Source organism: Dunckerocampus dactyliophorus, chromosome 3 (assembly GCF_027744805.1).
Source record: "Dunckerocampus dactyliophorus isolate RoL2022-P2 chromosome 3, RoL_Ddac_1.1, whole genome shotgun sequence".
NCBI classification, from domain to species: Eukaryota; Metazoa; Chordata; class Actinopteri; order Syngnathiformes; family Syngnathidae; genus Dunckerocampus; species Dunckerocampus dactyliophorus.
The window spans coordinates 38443352-38461193 of NC_072821.1; the positions used below are offsets into that span (position 1 = coordinate 38443352).

General features: G+C 39.5%; 1 protein-coding gene across 3 annotated transcripts in view; it reads left to right on the plus strand.

Annotated features, from left to right (window-relative positions):
* Positions 1-17842, plus strand: part of ntrk3b (neurotrophic tyrosine kinase, receptor, type 3b) — a 291634-nt gene that overhangs the window by 239081 nt on the left and 34711 nt on the right. For all 3 annotated transcript variants that reach the window (XM_054770394.1, XM_054770393.1, XM_054770395.1), the window contains one exon: positions 2699-2942. In XM_054770394.1, coding sequence (XP_054626369.1) covers positions 2699-2942 — 244 coding nt within the window. The remainder of the gene's footprint in view (positions 1-2698; positions 2943-17842) is intronic.

The following is a 17842-nucleotide window of genomic DNA, read 5'->3' on the forward strand; positions in this document are numbered from 1 at the left end:
ACCTCCTTTTTGTATCATTATTTCTATTTTTTTGTGTCTTGCCAAGGTGGATCTATTTTTTTTTGGCCCCCACATTCTAAAAATATCCTTTAACAAGAAAACTAAAAAACAAACAGCAACAATGGAAAAATGGCAGTAATTTTACAACAATAAAGTCAAAATATTAGGAGAAAAAATTGTAACAAGAAAAATAATAACGCCAGAATGTTATGTGGAAAACAAATATTTTTTGGAGCATAATGTTGAAATATTAAAGAAAAATGTTTTTTTTAAATGCTAATATTGTGAGAAATAAGCAAAACAACAAATAAAGTTGGAATTTTTGGAAAATTGGCTTGTGGAAAAAGCTATAGTGTTATGAGAATAAAGCCAATATATTTTAGGACTAAAGTCATAATTACAAACAAAATTTACAAGAAGAAAGTTGGAAAAAAAATTTACTAAATTCAAAAATGCAGAAATGCAAAAATCTGACATAATTTTACAACAATGAAGTCAAAATATTAAGAGAAAAAAGTTGTAATTAAGAAAAAGTTGCAATTTTACGAGAATAAATATCATTTTAGTAGCATAGCATTGAAATATTAAAGAAAAAATGCATTCCTTTTTAAAAGTCACAATATTATGAGAACCAAACAAAAAATTAGGTTGGGGAAAAGGTTATATATAAAATGATAATTTTCAAGTCACAAATGTACAAGAATAAAGTTGAAATACTTAAAAAAATAAATAAACTTAAAAAAAAAATAACAGCAGCAGAAATGGGGAAAAAAGCAGCTGTAATGTTACAACAATAAAGTCCAAGTATTACAAGGAAAAAGTTGTTTTGTAACAACCAAAAAAAGTCACACTTTTACCAGAAAAAACGTGCTAATATTAGGTGAAAAAGTCTCATTTAGTAGCATAGCATTGAAATATTAACTTTTTAAGTACAAAACAACAAAATAAAGTTGTGATTTTTGGAAAATTTGGTTGTGGAAAAAGTTCCATGTTTTGAGAATAAAACCAATATATTGTTTTATACTGTATAATAGTTGGAAAATTACAAAAATAATAAGAGCAGCAGAAATGGGGATAAAAAGCAGTGAAGGACTAATTGCATGAATAATATGCTTTTTCACCTTCATGACTGAAAGCTGAGATGAAATATATGTAAACATGTGTTGCCGTGCATCCTTTCATCTTTCAGGATGTGGCCCTCAGTAGAAAAGGTTCTGACGCCGGACCCAATCAGCATGTCAAGTGATCGGTATCGGCTGGCGTCGCCCCCTGTGGACAGTTAAGAGCAATGCAGGCGTGATGCGTTTGCGTGTGTTATTTTTGATGGACGTTAAGCGGGATGTGGTTTATTTGGTGGACTCATTATGTCTGATTGTTCAAAGTCCTTTTCTATAAATGATTATCACTTACAAGTCGATTGTCGACTCCTTTTGAAGAGCAAGTGTTTGACGTTGTATTAAAAATTTTAATAACACAAAAATCACTTCCCATCCGTGACACGAAGCACGACAGCCGAGCCAAAGTGTGCTGCTCATCTCCTCGCATTAGAGATTCATTATTACACTCGCTCTCGCAGCACAAAACATTTAATTGGCCTAAATGTGACAGATGGAAGCACAAAGACAGCCTGTGTGCGTGTGTGCGTGTGTGTGTGTGTGTGTGTGTGTGTCGTCTCGTACTCACAGTGACGGGAAGGTGATGAGAACAGCGGGAACTTCATGCGAGGCTGGCGGGGGGGACCGGCTTGTCACCCAGAAATGTTAAAAAAATCAAAAAACAAAGTAGCTCTCAGTTTGCACTCGACACGCAGTACCGCCAATCACCACCGGGGGCCTCGTTGAGAAAGCCTGACAGAGTAAATGACGTGATTAGAAACTCCAAAAGAGTTGATAACCGCAGCGCATGCACAGTTTATCATCGAAATGAATGCCGAGTGCTTGCCGTTCATTGTTACTGTGTAAATATGTCTCTCATTAATCAGCTGATTGTCCTCCTTATCTGGTCAGGCTGGTCTTCCCCAAGCTTTACGACTCGACTCATTTGGAATATCTGACTGGAGTCAAACAAACTACTGAATGATGAGTTAGCTAAAGGCATGCATCTAACTCTTCTACTCCTGAACCGCTGCACACAAAAGGATGAAAATTGGTCAAAACATTCACGCCTACTGTGTTGCCTGTGCTGTTATTTTTCTGACAAATACACCACATGGTGGCGCTCTTTTGAAAGCCCAAAGTTTAAACGTCGGATTGACCTGAAATTTGTCACACAGCTCAGTGCGCGCTACAAAACGCCCACTGTAACTTTTGTGTGTTTGGTCGAATCGCAGTCAAATTTGGTACACACTTTTAAGGGACTGACGTGCACGTGGGTGTACATTTTGAGAAAGATTGGTTGTAAAACATGGCCGCCATCGCATGGGGCACCCTCTGGGACTTTGTCAGTAAGTCATTGAGGATTCGTCTAATGGGTGTAAAACTGTGGGGATAACTAATTACATGTATGCTAGCCACTTTTCCAAAGCATTTTAACCACAACCCACAGGGGGCGCCACAAATGTCATTTACAGTAATGTGAAGAAATGATGACAGTCCAGGATGGAACTCTTCTACTCCAACCGTGTGCAGCGGTTCAGGAGAAGAAGAGAGGGTTTACACAAAAAGGTAGAGGCGGTCTAACTGTGATGCGTATCCCGCAGAGCCCACGGCCCAGACGCCATGATCCTGGTGGACGGCCAGCCGCTGCAGTCCAACGGTGAGCTGGGCCTGTCCCAGATGCTGCACATCGCCTCGCAGATAGCCTCAGGCATGGTCTACCTGGCCTCGCAGCACTTTGTCCACAGAGACCTGGCCACCCGCAACTGCCTGGTGGGCAACGGTCTGCTGGTCAAGATCGGAGACTTCGGCATGTCGAGGGACATCTACAGCAGCGACTACTACAGGGTAAGTGGGCCGACCCTCTTCCCGTTTTAGCACGAGGAGCGCTCGTCGCGCGTACGCACGAGTAGATCCTCGCTCCGGCAAACCTGACAAAGCAACTTTAAAGAAATCCTCGGGGCCTGCTAATGAGAAAAGATATTTCTAGGCTGCTCTCTTGTGGTTTTTCTTTAGTGTGTGCTCGCGCGTGTGTGGTTTCCTTCCTCGGCAGCGTGGCCGCGTGCCCCCACACCCGTGTAGGAACATTCAATGATGCACGTTTCATTGCGCCGTTTAGCACAATGACCAACCACAGACTATTTTGCAGGTACTTGGTGACGTTTCCCACACATTTAGTTATCACTGTCCATTTCATAGGAGCAGAGCCTTTTTCCTTCATGCTTAGGCTAAGAATGCATCCAATGTTGAGTTGGTCGGTGTTTCCCTACTTTCTGAGCATGGGTAGTGGCAGTGGCTCGGGAGGTGTAGAGCAGGTCGTCCACAAAGCGGAAGGTTGGTGGTTGATACCTCGCTTCCTCCGTCTCAGTCACTGTTGTTGTGTCCTTGGGCAGGACACTTCACCCTGCCTCCGTGCTGCCCACACTTTGTATGAATGTGGTGGTTGGAGAGGCCGTAGGCGTGACTCGGCAGCACCGTTTCCATCGGTAAGCAACATCTGTAAACGCCGTCAATCCTGTGACTGAGGAGTTAACGAATAATGGGTTCATGTTATCATTATTTTACGTTTAATTTCACTTCAGTTTTAAGTTTTTGTATTTTATTATTATTATTTTATGATGTCGAATTTCACTTGAATTTGTCACTTTTTATTTTATTTTGTTATTATCATTGTCATTTTATAATGTCACTTAATTGAATTTTATTATTATTTTATGATGTCTAATTTGACTTTTTCACTTTTTGTTTTATTTAATCTTCAAATTCTTTTTTTAAAAAATAATATTATTCACTTTTCACTTTCTCTTTCCTTAACATCAGAAGAATCTGCCTCCCGCTTCGGAGACATATTGAAGGGAAAAAAGCAACAAAAAAAATGACGTGACTGTTTTTTTTGTACTTTATTAGTAATTTGCGGATTGATACTGAAATATCAATACGTGCGATGCCAGCTCTTCATGCTCTAAAATGGATACTCAAATCAGAATATCGATACTTTTGATACTTTAGTCATTTGAGGTCATGTTTGTCTGCAATGTGAAACGATAATCGTAAACGGAGCCTACTTCATTCTCGTAATATTATGAGTTTTTTCTCGTACATTTACGACTTTATTCTCGATATCTCCGATTATTTTAATACTCTGTCATAGCAGGCGTTGCCTGAGACAGCTATGAAAAGGGGGGACTTATGTGACCTTTGGCCTGAGGGCAAAAGTAATATTACGACTTTGTCGTAAATTTACAACTTTTTTCTTGTAAATTTGCGACTTTATTCTCGTAAACTTACGACTTTTTTTTCTCAAAATCTCTGATTTGTTTATTTTTTTTCAATGTGGCCCTCCGTCGTGGATATGAAATGCACGTTAGGTGAATTTGTAAAAAGTATCTGTACCGGATCAGTATCGCCGATACCAGCCTAAATTTGACTCCGTATCAGTATATTGCACATCACTACCAGGAAAAAAGGCTAAAGAGAAGAAATAGCCTTGACAGTACCTTCGTTTTTGTTGTTATTTTGTTTTTTTTTCCAAAAAGTGGTACGAAAACCGAAACGTACGAAAAACAAAGGAATTTTTTTCGCATTGGAAGTCATCTAAGCCCGATGAATCCGTTCCAGACACCCAAAAATATGAACAAAAAATAGATTTTTACAGTTGTTTTTTTACAGTTGTACATGCAGAAAACTACGCACAAGAATTCTAAATGAGGAACGGACGGAACTTGTTGTTGATGTGGACTTCGTGCGGCAAGATGGAATCGCAAAAACACGAGTTTGTTACGTGCGATATTGTACAAAAACCAGGGCAGGGTACAAAAAACAAGGCAAAATTCTGGCCAAGATGTGTTTTTGCCTGTGAGGGGACAAGACAATAGACAGCTAGCAAAGTGGGATATAGATTTAGCATCCACTGGAAGTGAGTCAACACACAGCCATGATTGTTTGTCTGGAACGCTCATTAGAGCAAAAGCCCGGTCGTCCCGGGCGTTCCTTTCCCATCTTGACAGGAGACAAATATTTCCGTCTCTGCCGTCGGCAGGGACACCGCACGCAAGAATTTTTGTGTCATTTCAAATTCCGCGCATGCCGCCCAACGTTATTAGCATTCCTTGGTAGCCTCTGGGCTTGCTTGCGCTCGTTACAGCAGCCCAGAAGCACTTTATTTCTAATTTGACCTCGTTGAATAGTTTTTTTTTTTTTTGGTGTCTTCATTCATTCCTCATCAACAGATGGAATATTTGTTATCATTCCCCCCCACCCCTCAGTGTTAAACTGGCTGTTAGCAGTCTGGCTAATGCTAACAGTTTGATAATCACTCTGGGAGTCAATATTTTGTACAGACTACACAAAACACTTGAAAATGCACGTCAACTGAGGATTAAAAATGGAAAACAAGTGAATTCGATGTTAAACAGCACATTGTTTAGAGTGTGTATTGATGCTAGCTAGCCAAACACACACTGAGACGTCAACAAGATGGAAAATGTTTGCTTTTAAAAAGTCGTATTTCATGGTACTGGTTGATTTGGACGACGTTAGCGGTGTTATACTTGCACGGTTCAGCATGTCCACAAAGGATCAGCAATTACTGACCCTTTTTCTAAAACTACCTTTTTCTAAAAGAGGGCAAAAGAATAAATATGATCAATAGCTTATTTAGTGATGAAAGAAAAGGGAAGAAAAATCAGTGAAGCAAAAAGAAAATATATCATATAATGATAAAAAATAATTTTAGAAATAATAAAATGAATTTAATTATTATTTAATTATTTGTAAAATAATAAAATATAAATAAAAAATCAGTGGAGCAGAGCTCATTCTCCAGCAGACTCCTCCAGTTCTGTTCCCACAGTGAAGGCTACAGGACGTGATTGGTTCCACACGCCATGAAGCTGTCCAACAGCTCACCTGCCTGTGACACATCGCTCACGACATGATTTCACTCTATTGCCTGTTTCTCTTTCTCTTCTGCAGTTGAGCGACTGCAACCAAGCAATTCCCCTTGTGGATCAATAAAGTCAGTTGAAGTCTAAAAAAGAATGAGTTAGAATACATGTAAAAAAAAAAAAAAAAAAGAAATGTGATTTAAAAATAAATAAATACAAGTTGGGAAAAAAAAGCCAGAAAAATAAGATAAAGATATTGTAGCACAGCATAGATTGCAGATACAAAATTACATCAAATTCCAACTAAGTTGTCAGAAAAATCATGAATAAAAAGTGTTTACAGTGCTTAAAACAATTTTTAAGACCACGAAAAATCTATTATTTTACTGCACAATTTTTAAAATGTACATAAAAAAAAGGTAACGCGTTAGAGCAGGCGTGTCCAAAGTGCGGCCAAGGGGCCATTTGCAGCCTCCAGCCATTTTTTTTTTACACTGTAGAAATAAAATTGACCAAAAATAGAGCAAAAAGACAAAATGTAACGAGGAGAAGCTGAAATGTTGATATTAACAACAAAGCTTTGTCTTTAGATCGGGGGTGTCCAAAGTTTGTATTGGCCTGGGGCACATTCTGAAAATATAATTTAACAAGAAAACAACAACAAAAATGGAAAAATCATCAGTAATTTTACAAGAATAAAGTCAAAATAAAAAAAGAGAAAAAAAAGTTGTAAAAATATGTTCTTTTTTATGTCGTAATATGAGAAACAAACAAAAGAAAATAAAGTTGTCATTTTTGGGGGGAAAGTTGTAATATTATGGGAATAAAGTTACAACAATGTTACAAAAAGAAAATGTACGTAGATTCTTTAAGAAGAAAGTTGAAATAGTTGGAAAAGGAAAAAAATGCAGCAAAAAAGGGGAAAAAAGCGCAAAGAGTGAAGTTGGTGTAAATAATCTGTTTTTTTCCCGAGATGACAAAGCTGAGATGAAATATGTAAAACGTCTTAGCGTATCTACTGTACATGTGTTGCCTCACACGATATCAAAGTTGTATCCTTTCATTTTTCGCTAGGTGGCCCTCGCTGGAAAACGTTGGGACAGCCCTGCGTTAGAGCTTATTTTTGACTTGCATTTTTGCGTCAGTTAAATTTGCTTTTGTGGCTGACCCAGCCTGCTATTGATCTTTGCTAGATTGTTCATGATCGGTACTTCATGTTAGTCGTATATCGTCACACGGCAGCCCCGTTTTAATTAAATACACAGTGTATACCCCCTCCCTCCAAAACATTGTCTTTTATGTCTTTGTGTGGTTGAGGTTGTCTCCAGTGTGCATTATTTTGGTCTGTGGCAGTCTGCTATTTTCTAAAATAGGAGTTGACTGGAGGAAAAAATAAAAAGCACTTTGCAGCCCGGTGACAAGCAGTGCAAACGTGTGTGTGTGTGTGTGTGTGTGTGTGTGTCGTCTGTGCACACAAGCCAGAGTGACTCGCTTGGCCCCCAAAACAACACTTTTATTTAATTGCCTCCTAAGAACAAGTCGCAGCTTATTTGGCAATCTTTTAGTGCGCGCAGGTTACCTTCAAACCACGCTTGGCTTGTTCTTGCGCGAGTGGCCTATAAATAAAAAGTGGGGCGCCTTGAATGAACACAGGTGCAGCCAGGTACATTTGCTCAGGAGCGTGCACGTGTCAGCCCAACTCTTAGATTTATAATACAGGAAATGCAAAGGCTCCAATTATAGCTGGTGCCTTTATTTACCCAAAGCACAAAGACCATGAGGAGTTCATTGGAAGCACGAGAGTATGTCCAGCAGTGACTCCTTTTTGACATAAATAAATAAATAACACACACAATCATTTGTAGTTAGGGCATAGAAAACCTGTTTAGCACCTTCCAAATACAACTTTTAACATGATTAGAGCCCTCTAGACATGAAATAACACCCCTATAGTCACCTTTACACTCCTATTACCCAATATAGTAGATATAATAAGAGAAAATAAGACACATAAGACATAAAAAAAACGGTTTACCACCTCCTAAATACAGTTTTTAACATTATTAGAGCCTTCTAGACATGACATAACACTCCTTTTGTCACCTTTACACTCCTATTACCCAATATAATAGACATAATAAGCAAAAATAACACACATAAGACATAAAAAAGAACCTGTTTACCACCTTATAAATACAGTTTTTAACATTATTAGAGCCCTCTAGCCCTCTATAGTCATCGTTACACTCCCTAAAGGGAGCAGGATTACTATTACAGCAAAGCACCATCAGTAGGGTAAAACTAACCTGCCTCACGACGGTCTTTGTAGCCTATGCTAAGTCCCCCGTCTTGTTTCCCAACATGCAGCGAGACAGTTTTGGCGTGGTATGGTACGGTGAGGGCGGTTCATTGAATTTGAGGCGTTCAGTCATTTGTTCAAGGTATTTAAATTGCAATGCTTTGTTTTTTTGTGGCCATCACAGAAAAAAAAGATGTTATCTCAAAGTAAAAAGCTCCGGTTGCACAAAAAGGAGTCAAAGGTCAGGCTGTCGCAGTTATCGACCCGACTAGTAAATGTTGGTGTACGATGTCCTTAAACGTGGCACCAGCAAACGTGTGCGCCGTGAAAGTAGGAAAGTATTTGCACTTACGGCCACAGTGTGTTTTTTTCCCTCCTCTCTCCTGCCTGTTCCCTTTATCTCATTCAGTGGGGAATTTATTGAGGAAATTTTACTCCGCTTGAATAATTTATCGAGTCACTTTGCAGATTCTGCGCACGTACGCTGGCTGCAGTCGTGTACGAGGACGCACACGCATCATCCTCATTTTGTTTGCGAACAATAAGCCAAAATGATGTCGTTTGTCTCTGAGCAAGGGAACGAGTCACGTGATGTCACTGAAGGATCACGCCCCCGTGGGTTCTTGTTTTGGGATCTTTGCACGGCACAATTCTTGACAGCCTGTTTTTACTGAGAGGTCATTTGTCTTTGTGAGGACATTGTGGCTGGTCCTGACATAAAAAATCCAAAAAAATGTCAGGATGAGCTCCTTTTCATCCCATCTAACCTTTTTAGTCCCGGGTCCATTTTGTAGACTCATGCTGGAAAACAACATATCCAAATCAAATCACGTTTTCTCAGCATCCATGGGGTCTGTATGGGCCACTGGCGATGTGAAAATGTACACATCTGCACTACCAGTCAAAAGTTTGGAGACACTCTGTCATACTATTAAATGAGAAAGTGTCCCCAAACTTTTGTCCAAACTATGGTCAAAGGTTTGAAGGCACTTTCTTATGGTATTAAATGATAGTGTACCTAACCTTTTGACAAAAGTTTAGAGCCACTCTCTCATGCTATTAAATGAGAAAGTGTCCCCAAACTTTTGTCCAAACTATGGTCAAAAGTTTGGAGGCACTTTCTTATGGTATTAAATGATACAGTGTCCCTAACCTTTTGACAAAAGTTTAGAGCCACTCTCTCATGCTATTAAATGAGAAAGTGTCCCCAAACTTTTGTCCAAACTATGGTCAAAAGTTTGGAGGCACTTTCTTATGGTATTAAATGATACAGTGTCCCTAACCTTTTGACAAAAGTTTAGAGCCACTCTCTCATGCTATTAAATGAGAAAGTGTCCTTAACCTTTTGACAAATATTTGGACAAAACTTTGGAGGCCCTTTCTCATGCTATTAAATGTTTTAATGCAAACGTATCTCCAAAATGGTGACTTGTAAGAATAAATTAAGATTTAAGAAAAGTCAAGAAAAGTCTACCTGGACCACCCAGGTATCAAACTAAAGGGCAGACTTTGGGGGGGCACCGGAGACGTGAAAATGCAAACATCTTCACTACCAGTTTGGAGACACTTTCTCTTGCTATTAAAAGAGAAAGTGTCCTCAAACGTTTGACAAAAGTTTGGACAGAAGTTTGAGTCATAATAATTGATGAGATTTTGTATCGAGCTTCTCAAGGCACCCAAAGCGCTTCACAATGAAGCTTCACAATTATTCATTTACTCCTCAGTCACACGCTGGTGGTGGTAAACTACATCTGTAATCACAGCTGCCCTGGGGTAGTCTGATGGAAACGTGGCTGCCAGTTTGCACCTACACACCAAGCACCAAGCATTCATTGGCATTCATACACCAGTGTGGCAGCACTGGAGGCGAGGTGGGGGTGAAGTGTCTTGCCCAGGGACACGACAGTGACGGAGCGGGAGCGGGCGAACCTTCCGTTTTCTGGACGATCTGCTCTACCTCCCGAGCCACTGCCGCTTGGACGTTTGGAGACACTCTGTCGTGCTATTCATGAGAAAGCCTCCACAAACTTTTGTCAAAATGAAGACTTTTTCTTGTTAGATTTACAACTTTTTTTCCTAACATTTTGATTTTATTCCTGTAAAGTCAGATTTTTCTATTTATGCTGACGTTCATTTTATTTTTTATTTTTTCTTGTTTAATTGTGTTTGTAGGATGTGCCGCCGGCCACAAATGGCCCCCGGACCGCACTTTGGGCACCACTGATTTAGCTTTGAAAGATTTTCAACTCAATATTTTCTTACATTTCCCTGAGTTCACGTTTGCACGGCTGCTTGTTGCTAGGCAGAGTTCATAGGGCTCCATCCCAGCTGCCCCGCAGGCCAACGGAGAAGGATCATAGCATCATTTCCTAGCACAATCCTCAAGCCTCTTTGCTTTTACGACTGGAATTGTTTGTGCCAGTTGTGTATAAAAGGCAGTCAAGGCAACAGTTAACCCCAAGACTCACAGCTAAAACATTCCCTACCACTAGTTTTTTTTTTTGCATGAATTGATACCTCAGCATACATAATTTAGCAGCGCCGACTCTGAGTTGGCTGCTGTGTAAAAACACCCAGCATTGTCTTTGAAACACCACCAAGGCTTATCAGGAGCTGGAAGAACCGCAGGATGTGACAGATGGGGACGATTTGGGACAACGCTTGTCTCCCTCTTCAAGTCCTTTCCCTGCTTGCCGCCGACAACAAGCGAGGCTCGAAATAGTCGTTGACGGCGAGATTGTGTTGTTGGCAAGCCGCTACTGTTTGGAATCACTCAGCAGCAGCGGTCGTCCTTATCGGCAGAGTGTGTCGATATTGTTGCGTGTGGGTGGCCAGCCATGGCGCCGACACGCACAACAGCGGAACCCGCTTGTGTCGACAACCCGTCATCGAGTCCTCGAGAATACGCTAATCCCTCGCCACTTCAATTCAGAGCGAGCAGCGCTAGCAGCGCACTAGTTAGTCACCAACACATCAGTAAAACATCCGTGCGTTGTAGCCATCTAATTGATCTCATTGAGGATGTATTGTGCAAAACTACGACGGGAACAGCATCAAGTGAATACCAAGTCACCATCCACCAGTACCAGCCTGGACTTTGTTTTTCAGAGAAGTCATGTACCACAAATATGCACCTTAGCACTCAATAAGGTCATCAAATCTTACCTTTATGCATTCCCACCTAGTATCAGCGTTTGGGAGCAAATGTGAGTGAAAGAAAAGGCTAAAAATACAGTATAGTAGTCTATCTGTGCAGTGTAGGAGAGCGTAGAAGGTGCGTTCAAGGGCCGTCAAACAAATCGCCGCTCGCATTAAACATTCAAAAACAGTGGGATTTCTAACTGTATATTATTTTTGAATAAAATAATGGCCCACATTTCCAAAATTGAATTTACATAACATTGGATGTAGTTATCATAGTTGCGTATCGAATTGTTGACCACAAAGAGATTTCCATCCCCACTTATTACAGTATACATAAAAACGTATTTCTATCTGCGATTAATTATGAGTTAACTGTGGACAAAATGTAATTAATCGCCATTACATATTTCAATGACAGCCCTAATGTAAATATTATGAGACGCTGTCATTTCACAAGATTTTATTAGGGAATTTCCTGCTGGAAGTTTCATTTTAAAAGTCATTAAAGGTGAGCAGTTTACCTTAAAGCCGAGGTGCGTTCGTTCCGTGGTTAGAAGGTGGCAAACAGGTTTTCTGTGCTCTAACTGCCAAAATGTTCCATTCCTAAATAAGGAATCCTACTTTTTCACTTACGGAACCCATTAACCACGATAAACGAGGGATTACTATTATTACTTTCCTACTGTGAAAACAAACGTAGGACTGTTCTGTCCGTACCGCACCGTGGTTAGAAGGCAGTAAACGACCAAAATATATTTAGAAGCAAGGAAATTCACTGATCACAGTCGGGTATGGAACCAATGAAGTGCGATAAACGAGGGATGACTTTATCTGTACTCCATGCATGCTAGCTAGCATGTCTTCCACAGGATTTTGACCACAGCCCACAGGGGGCGCCGCTAATGACGTGTGCGTGTGTTCCCTAATTATCGCCGGTAGCGTCAGGTGTTTTCTGGGAGGAGAAGGCAAGGCAACGTTCCTGTCCTTGTGGAGTATGTTAATTCCCTCCGTCATGTTTCCCAACATGCAGTGAGACAGTTCATTGTGTCAAAATAGAATCAAAGGCCGCCGCGTCTCTGGTAGCCATTAATCCTCCTTGTGTGGAAAATAAAGGTTGCAGGTATTCGGCAGCAAGACAAATAAGTTCAGACTCCTCGTTAGAGCAGAAATGACACGTGGTGACACAGAGCTTCCTGTCAGGATAAGACGTAGTGGCATACATTGTTTGTTGCCGTGGGACAACGGCATAAAAAGCCTCACGTTCCCCCCTGAGGATCGCTTGCGGCCCGAGTGCCTCCATTTAGCCATGGCAGACATTTTTTTCAGCAGTAAACATAAATAGCGGAGCAAAGAGCAAGCAAGCCAAGGCAACAGCAGGAATAGTTTGGATAAAAATGTTGACGCATAAACATTCTTCTAGCGTTTATGAGTAGACGGGATCATGCTGATGCTTTGTATTTATTTTCATTTCATTTTATTTGTCTTTGTTTTATTTGACTATTTTTTCTTATTTATTTTGACATGTCTGCGTTATATAATATGGCAGATTTTATTTTAGTTTAGTTTTGTTTTATATTCATTTATTTGTCTTTATTTCAATTGCATTGAATTTATTTTATTGTATTTTTTTCATTGTTATTTTTCTTGTCCATTTTATAAACATGACTGCTTTTACCTCATATTTTATTTTTAGTTGTAGTTTATATTAATTTATTTGCCTTTATTTTGATTGCATTGAATTTATTTAATTTGTCTTTATTTTATTTTTGCTTTTTGTGCTTTATGTAACATTTAGTTTTATTTTATATGAATTACTTTTCCTTTATTTCAATTGCATTGTATTTATTTTATTTGTTTTGGTTTTATTTTAGTATTTTTGTCCACTTTCTATAGCTGCTATTTCCTCATTTTTATTTTAGTTTTATTTGTCTTCATTTCAGTTCCATTTTATTTATTGTATGTCTTTATTTTATTTAGATTTTTTTTTTAGTTTATTTAGTTTTGTCCACTTGATATCACATGACCATTTAATTCCCTCATTTTATTCTACTTACTCTACTACATTTTTTTCAGTTGCATTTGATTTATTTTATTTGTCTTTATTTTACTGAAATATTTTGTTGTTTATTTTGGATTTGTCCACTTTTTATATCATGTCAGCTTTTCCCTCATTTAGTTTTGTTTTATATTCATTTTATATTCATTCATTAGTCAAACTTGTCTATAGCAGCCACTAGAGGGAGTCTGCAAAAGTGGCCGCTATAGACAGGTGGCCTCCATAGACAGGTTGGCGTCCAGTTTGAATGTTGACCAGTAGAGGAAAAAAAAGAAAAAAAGGGAAAAAAATTTAATAATAATGTTGACCAGTAGAGGGCACTGCGGACTTCTGATAAAAGTTGTACAGCACTACTAGGCTTGTTATTATCATGGTTCATGGTTTTAATCCTGAACATGCATGAGTCAAACAGTAGCACATCACATAGTACAATTCACAATTTTGCATGTCCAAAAAGGAGTAGGAAGAAGCAAAGCTTATTTAATCCTACCCCTCATCAGTTTCACATCAGTTGCAATACATTTATTCACCTCTTGTTCTTCCAAGTGTACTTTGTAGGTCTACATGACAATGTAGTGCAATCATAGCCAAGGTTTTTACTTACTAAAAGGAAGCTAGAGGCTTAATAATAACTGATAGAATATATCCACCACCCACAGAACAAAGCTGTGCTAGTAATGTCTTACGCTTGTTTTTAATATTTTACTTTTTATACGGCAGAGTGTCATTACAGCTTTAGTTCATCAGGAAGTGACGCGAAGTGACGGTGGGCGTCCCGAGCAGGAGAGCTAGGCTCAGTGCTAGCTGTGAGTTTGGAGAGAGTTGGGAAGTGTGTTTATGTTGGCGTGGATGTAAAGTCCTGCAGTGTTCTCCGCTGTTAATAAAGCCATTAAAGTGCATCGGCGACGTGAGTCTCTCCTTCCCCACAACAAGCGGCATTACAGTATTGACCAGTGCACACCAGGAAATAAACGGTGTCATTTCTTACAGGCATTGGCTGGACAGCTATGTAGTGGGGCTTGTTTAACCTTTGCCTTGTGGGCAAGCAGGAAGGAGAGACGATGCTGAGAGATGTGTGTGTGTTCTGAGCTGCTGTCTGGTGGCCGCGTTCAATAAATAAAGTTGGCAGAAGCAACAGGAGAAGTTTCCTTCTTTGCTTCGGAGCTGAATAACACTGACAAGTTAACAGACTAGTAGCGAACGGAAAAGAAGACGGCTTTGTTTGTGTCGAATACAGAAGATGAGGACTTTGATGGATTTGTGGATGAGGATTGATGAAAAATAACGTGAGTACATTCTAAAATACTTCAATTAAGTACAACCGAACTCAGTTTTGCTCCCGCTGCCGCATGCATGCTAGCGTATGTTTTTTTTTATTGTAGCGTCGCTGGGAGCACGTCCTGTTCCCAGCCTACTTTGCGGTAATGTTTTGGTGCAAATGTTCTTAAAGTTACATGTTTGACCAGGAAATAGCAAGCTCAAAAGAAGACGGCTTTTTTATGTGGAACAACTGACAGTTTGTGTGGATCTTGTGAATGATTGTGACTGAGCTAGGACTCAGTAATTAAAGTCTACACACGACGGCTTCATTGATTGAAAAACGAAACTTTTTCGTGCATGAAGCTTCTACTTGAGTTGGTAATTTGGCCGCTATATGCAGTCAGATATTGACCAAGGGAGACAAAATGGGTGGCCGCTGGCCGCGTTGGACAGGTGACTGCTATACACAGGGTCTATAACATGTAAATTTGCTGGGGGGGATTTTTCAGTGGCTGCTATAGGCAGGTGGCCCTTCTATAAAGGTGGCCGCTAAGACAGGTTTGACTGTATATATATATATATATTATTTTTTTGTGTACTTTTTGTTTTTTATTTTGGCTTGTCTGTTTATATAACGTGACATTTCTTTCCTTATATTTTAGTTTTGTTTAGTTTTGCTATTTAATTACTTTTCCTTTATTTCATTTGAATTGAAGTTATTTGATTTGTTTTGATTTTATTTTAGTATTTTTGTCCACTTTATATAGTTGCTTTTTCCTCACATTTCATTTTGTTTTATTTTATATAATTTTTAAAAAGTGTTTTTGATCATTTTTTAATGTCAGTTATTTCATGAGATGTATTTTATTCGTTTGTATTTTATTTTTGTATTTTTTTCTTCTTTACCTTAAGGCCGGTCCACTTGATCTCCGTCGCTGCTGTTTCCTCATGTTTGACTTGACTTGAGTTTTATTTGATATCATATCAAATATTTGCATTGAGGAGAAGGCAAGCGAAGTTTGGGTGAAGATGTTGACATATCCCGCATATAAAAGTGGATTTTATGGAATAATTAAGGATGAAAGAGTGGAGTTGTTTCAAGGATGCTTGCTTACCTGCTCTGCTTTGAAGAAAAACGGTCCCCAGGTTTTTCCCTCTTTCAAGGATCAAACAGGCGCTCTTCCTCTGCATTATTTATCAAGCGCCCCTCGGAAGCGTGCGAGGCTTTGTGCTAATGAGCACACAGGTTATATTTATTACCGCCGCACTCGTCTGCCTTGTTTTCTATCCCCGCGCCGCCCTCTCACTCTTGTTTCCTAAAAAAAGGACAAGGAAAGGCGTTGCTGTTGACCTGACGTGACGTTAAAAACGTTCAGAGATCCTCTTCAACACGCGGTCGATCCCTCCATCGATCCTCGGCACTTTTTCCATTTCTTTATGCCAGACATTCTTTCCTTGGTGGAGGTAATGATCTTTCACTTGTATTGTACTTTGACATCTCTCTTCATTACTTCTTTTATTTGAGCACATTGTGCAGCTATTTACTCATACTTCGTTGTTTTTGAAAAGAATATTTGGTTATATTTTCATTTCATTTGATTCAGTTCAATATTATTGCATTTAAAAAAATGGTCTTAACTTTAGCGTGTCTGCTTCCCACAGCAAAGTGTGTTGGTTTGTCTCTGATTGTGTTGTGTTGTTTGTCTGAGCTCGTCTCGCGTAGCGATATCACTCGTACGTAAATATCACTTTATGCTGCTCATTCCTCGTATCTCATTTCATTCCTTTTTCTTGACTTTTTTTATTTACTGTTGTTTGTCTGCTTTATACCGCACGACACTTTGCATCGCCATTTGCTCACATTTCATTCATATTTCAAAATATTTTGTTTTCATTTTATTTTAAATCGCATTTATTTTAGTTTCTTTTTTTTACATTTTTTATTCTTTGTTTTAGCTTGTTCACTTTAAGACAGCTTGCATTGTATGTCATGACATGATTTTATGTTTTGATTATATTTGTCTTGTTTCTGATTGTATTTTTGTTTATGTTAGCTTGTCTAGCATAACATAAAGCATAACAGTTTGCGCTTCCATTTCCTCACATTCTCTTTCCTTTAGCGTATGATCTTCACTTCATTTCATTTACATTCATTTTCATTTACTTGGGTTTCCTTCACAACACACTTGATCCAGCGTGTATTGTATTTTATTCGAACTTCATTTAAATATACACTCATCAAAATCTTAAGACCAGTTGAAAAAATGCTAGAATTTTCATTTTGCACATTTGGATCTTAATGAGGTTTTAAGTAGAGCTACAGTATCCAAAAGCAAGAAGGGGGAGTGAGACAAGCTCCACCGTTCTTGTTCATCACTTCATAGATGGCTTTGGGCATGCTTGATGCCAGTGTTTCCAGGAGGCTAGTGGGAACATTGCTCCAAGTGGTGAAGATGGCTTCACCAAGGGCATCAACTGTCTGGAACTGATGGCCATTTTTAGAAACTTCCCTTGCCATCCATCCCAAATGTTCTCTACGGGATTTAAATGAGGGGAACATGCAGGATGGTCCAAAAGAGTGATGTTATTCTCCCTGAAGAAGTCCTTGGTCAAGCCAGCATTGTGAACTGCAGCATTGTCCTGTTGAAGAACCCAGTCGTTACCACACAACTAGGGCCCTCAGTCATGAGGGATGCCCGCCCCAACATCTGCATTCGTTTGACGACCCCGCTCTGCCTGAAGCTCCGGTGTTCCACTGAATGAAGAAGCACCCCAGAGCATGATGGACCCCCCTCACTGTGCCGGGTAGAAAACATCTCAGGTGGGATCTCCTTGTCATGCCAGTAACGTTGGAAGCCATCTGGACCGTAAGGTCACATTTTTTCTCATCAGAGAATCAAACTTTGTTCCACCTTTCAATGTCGCATGTTTGATGCTCCCTGGCAAAGTCTAAACGGGCACTTTTTTGGCGTTGAAGGAGACGAGGTCTTTGAATTCCTTTTTTGTTTTTTAAAACCTTGTCCCGTAGATGGCGTCTGATGGTTATTGCACTGCAGTTGGCACCAGTAAGGGCCTTCATGTGGGTCAAAGACCGCCCTGTGTC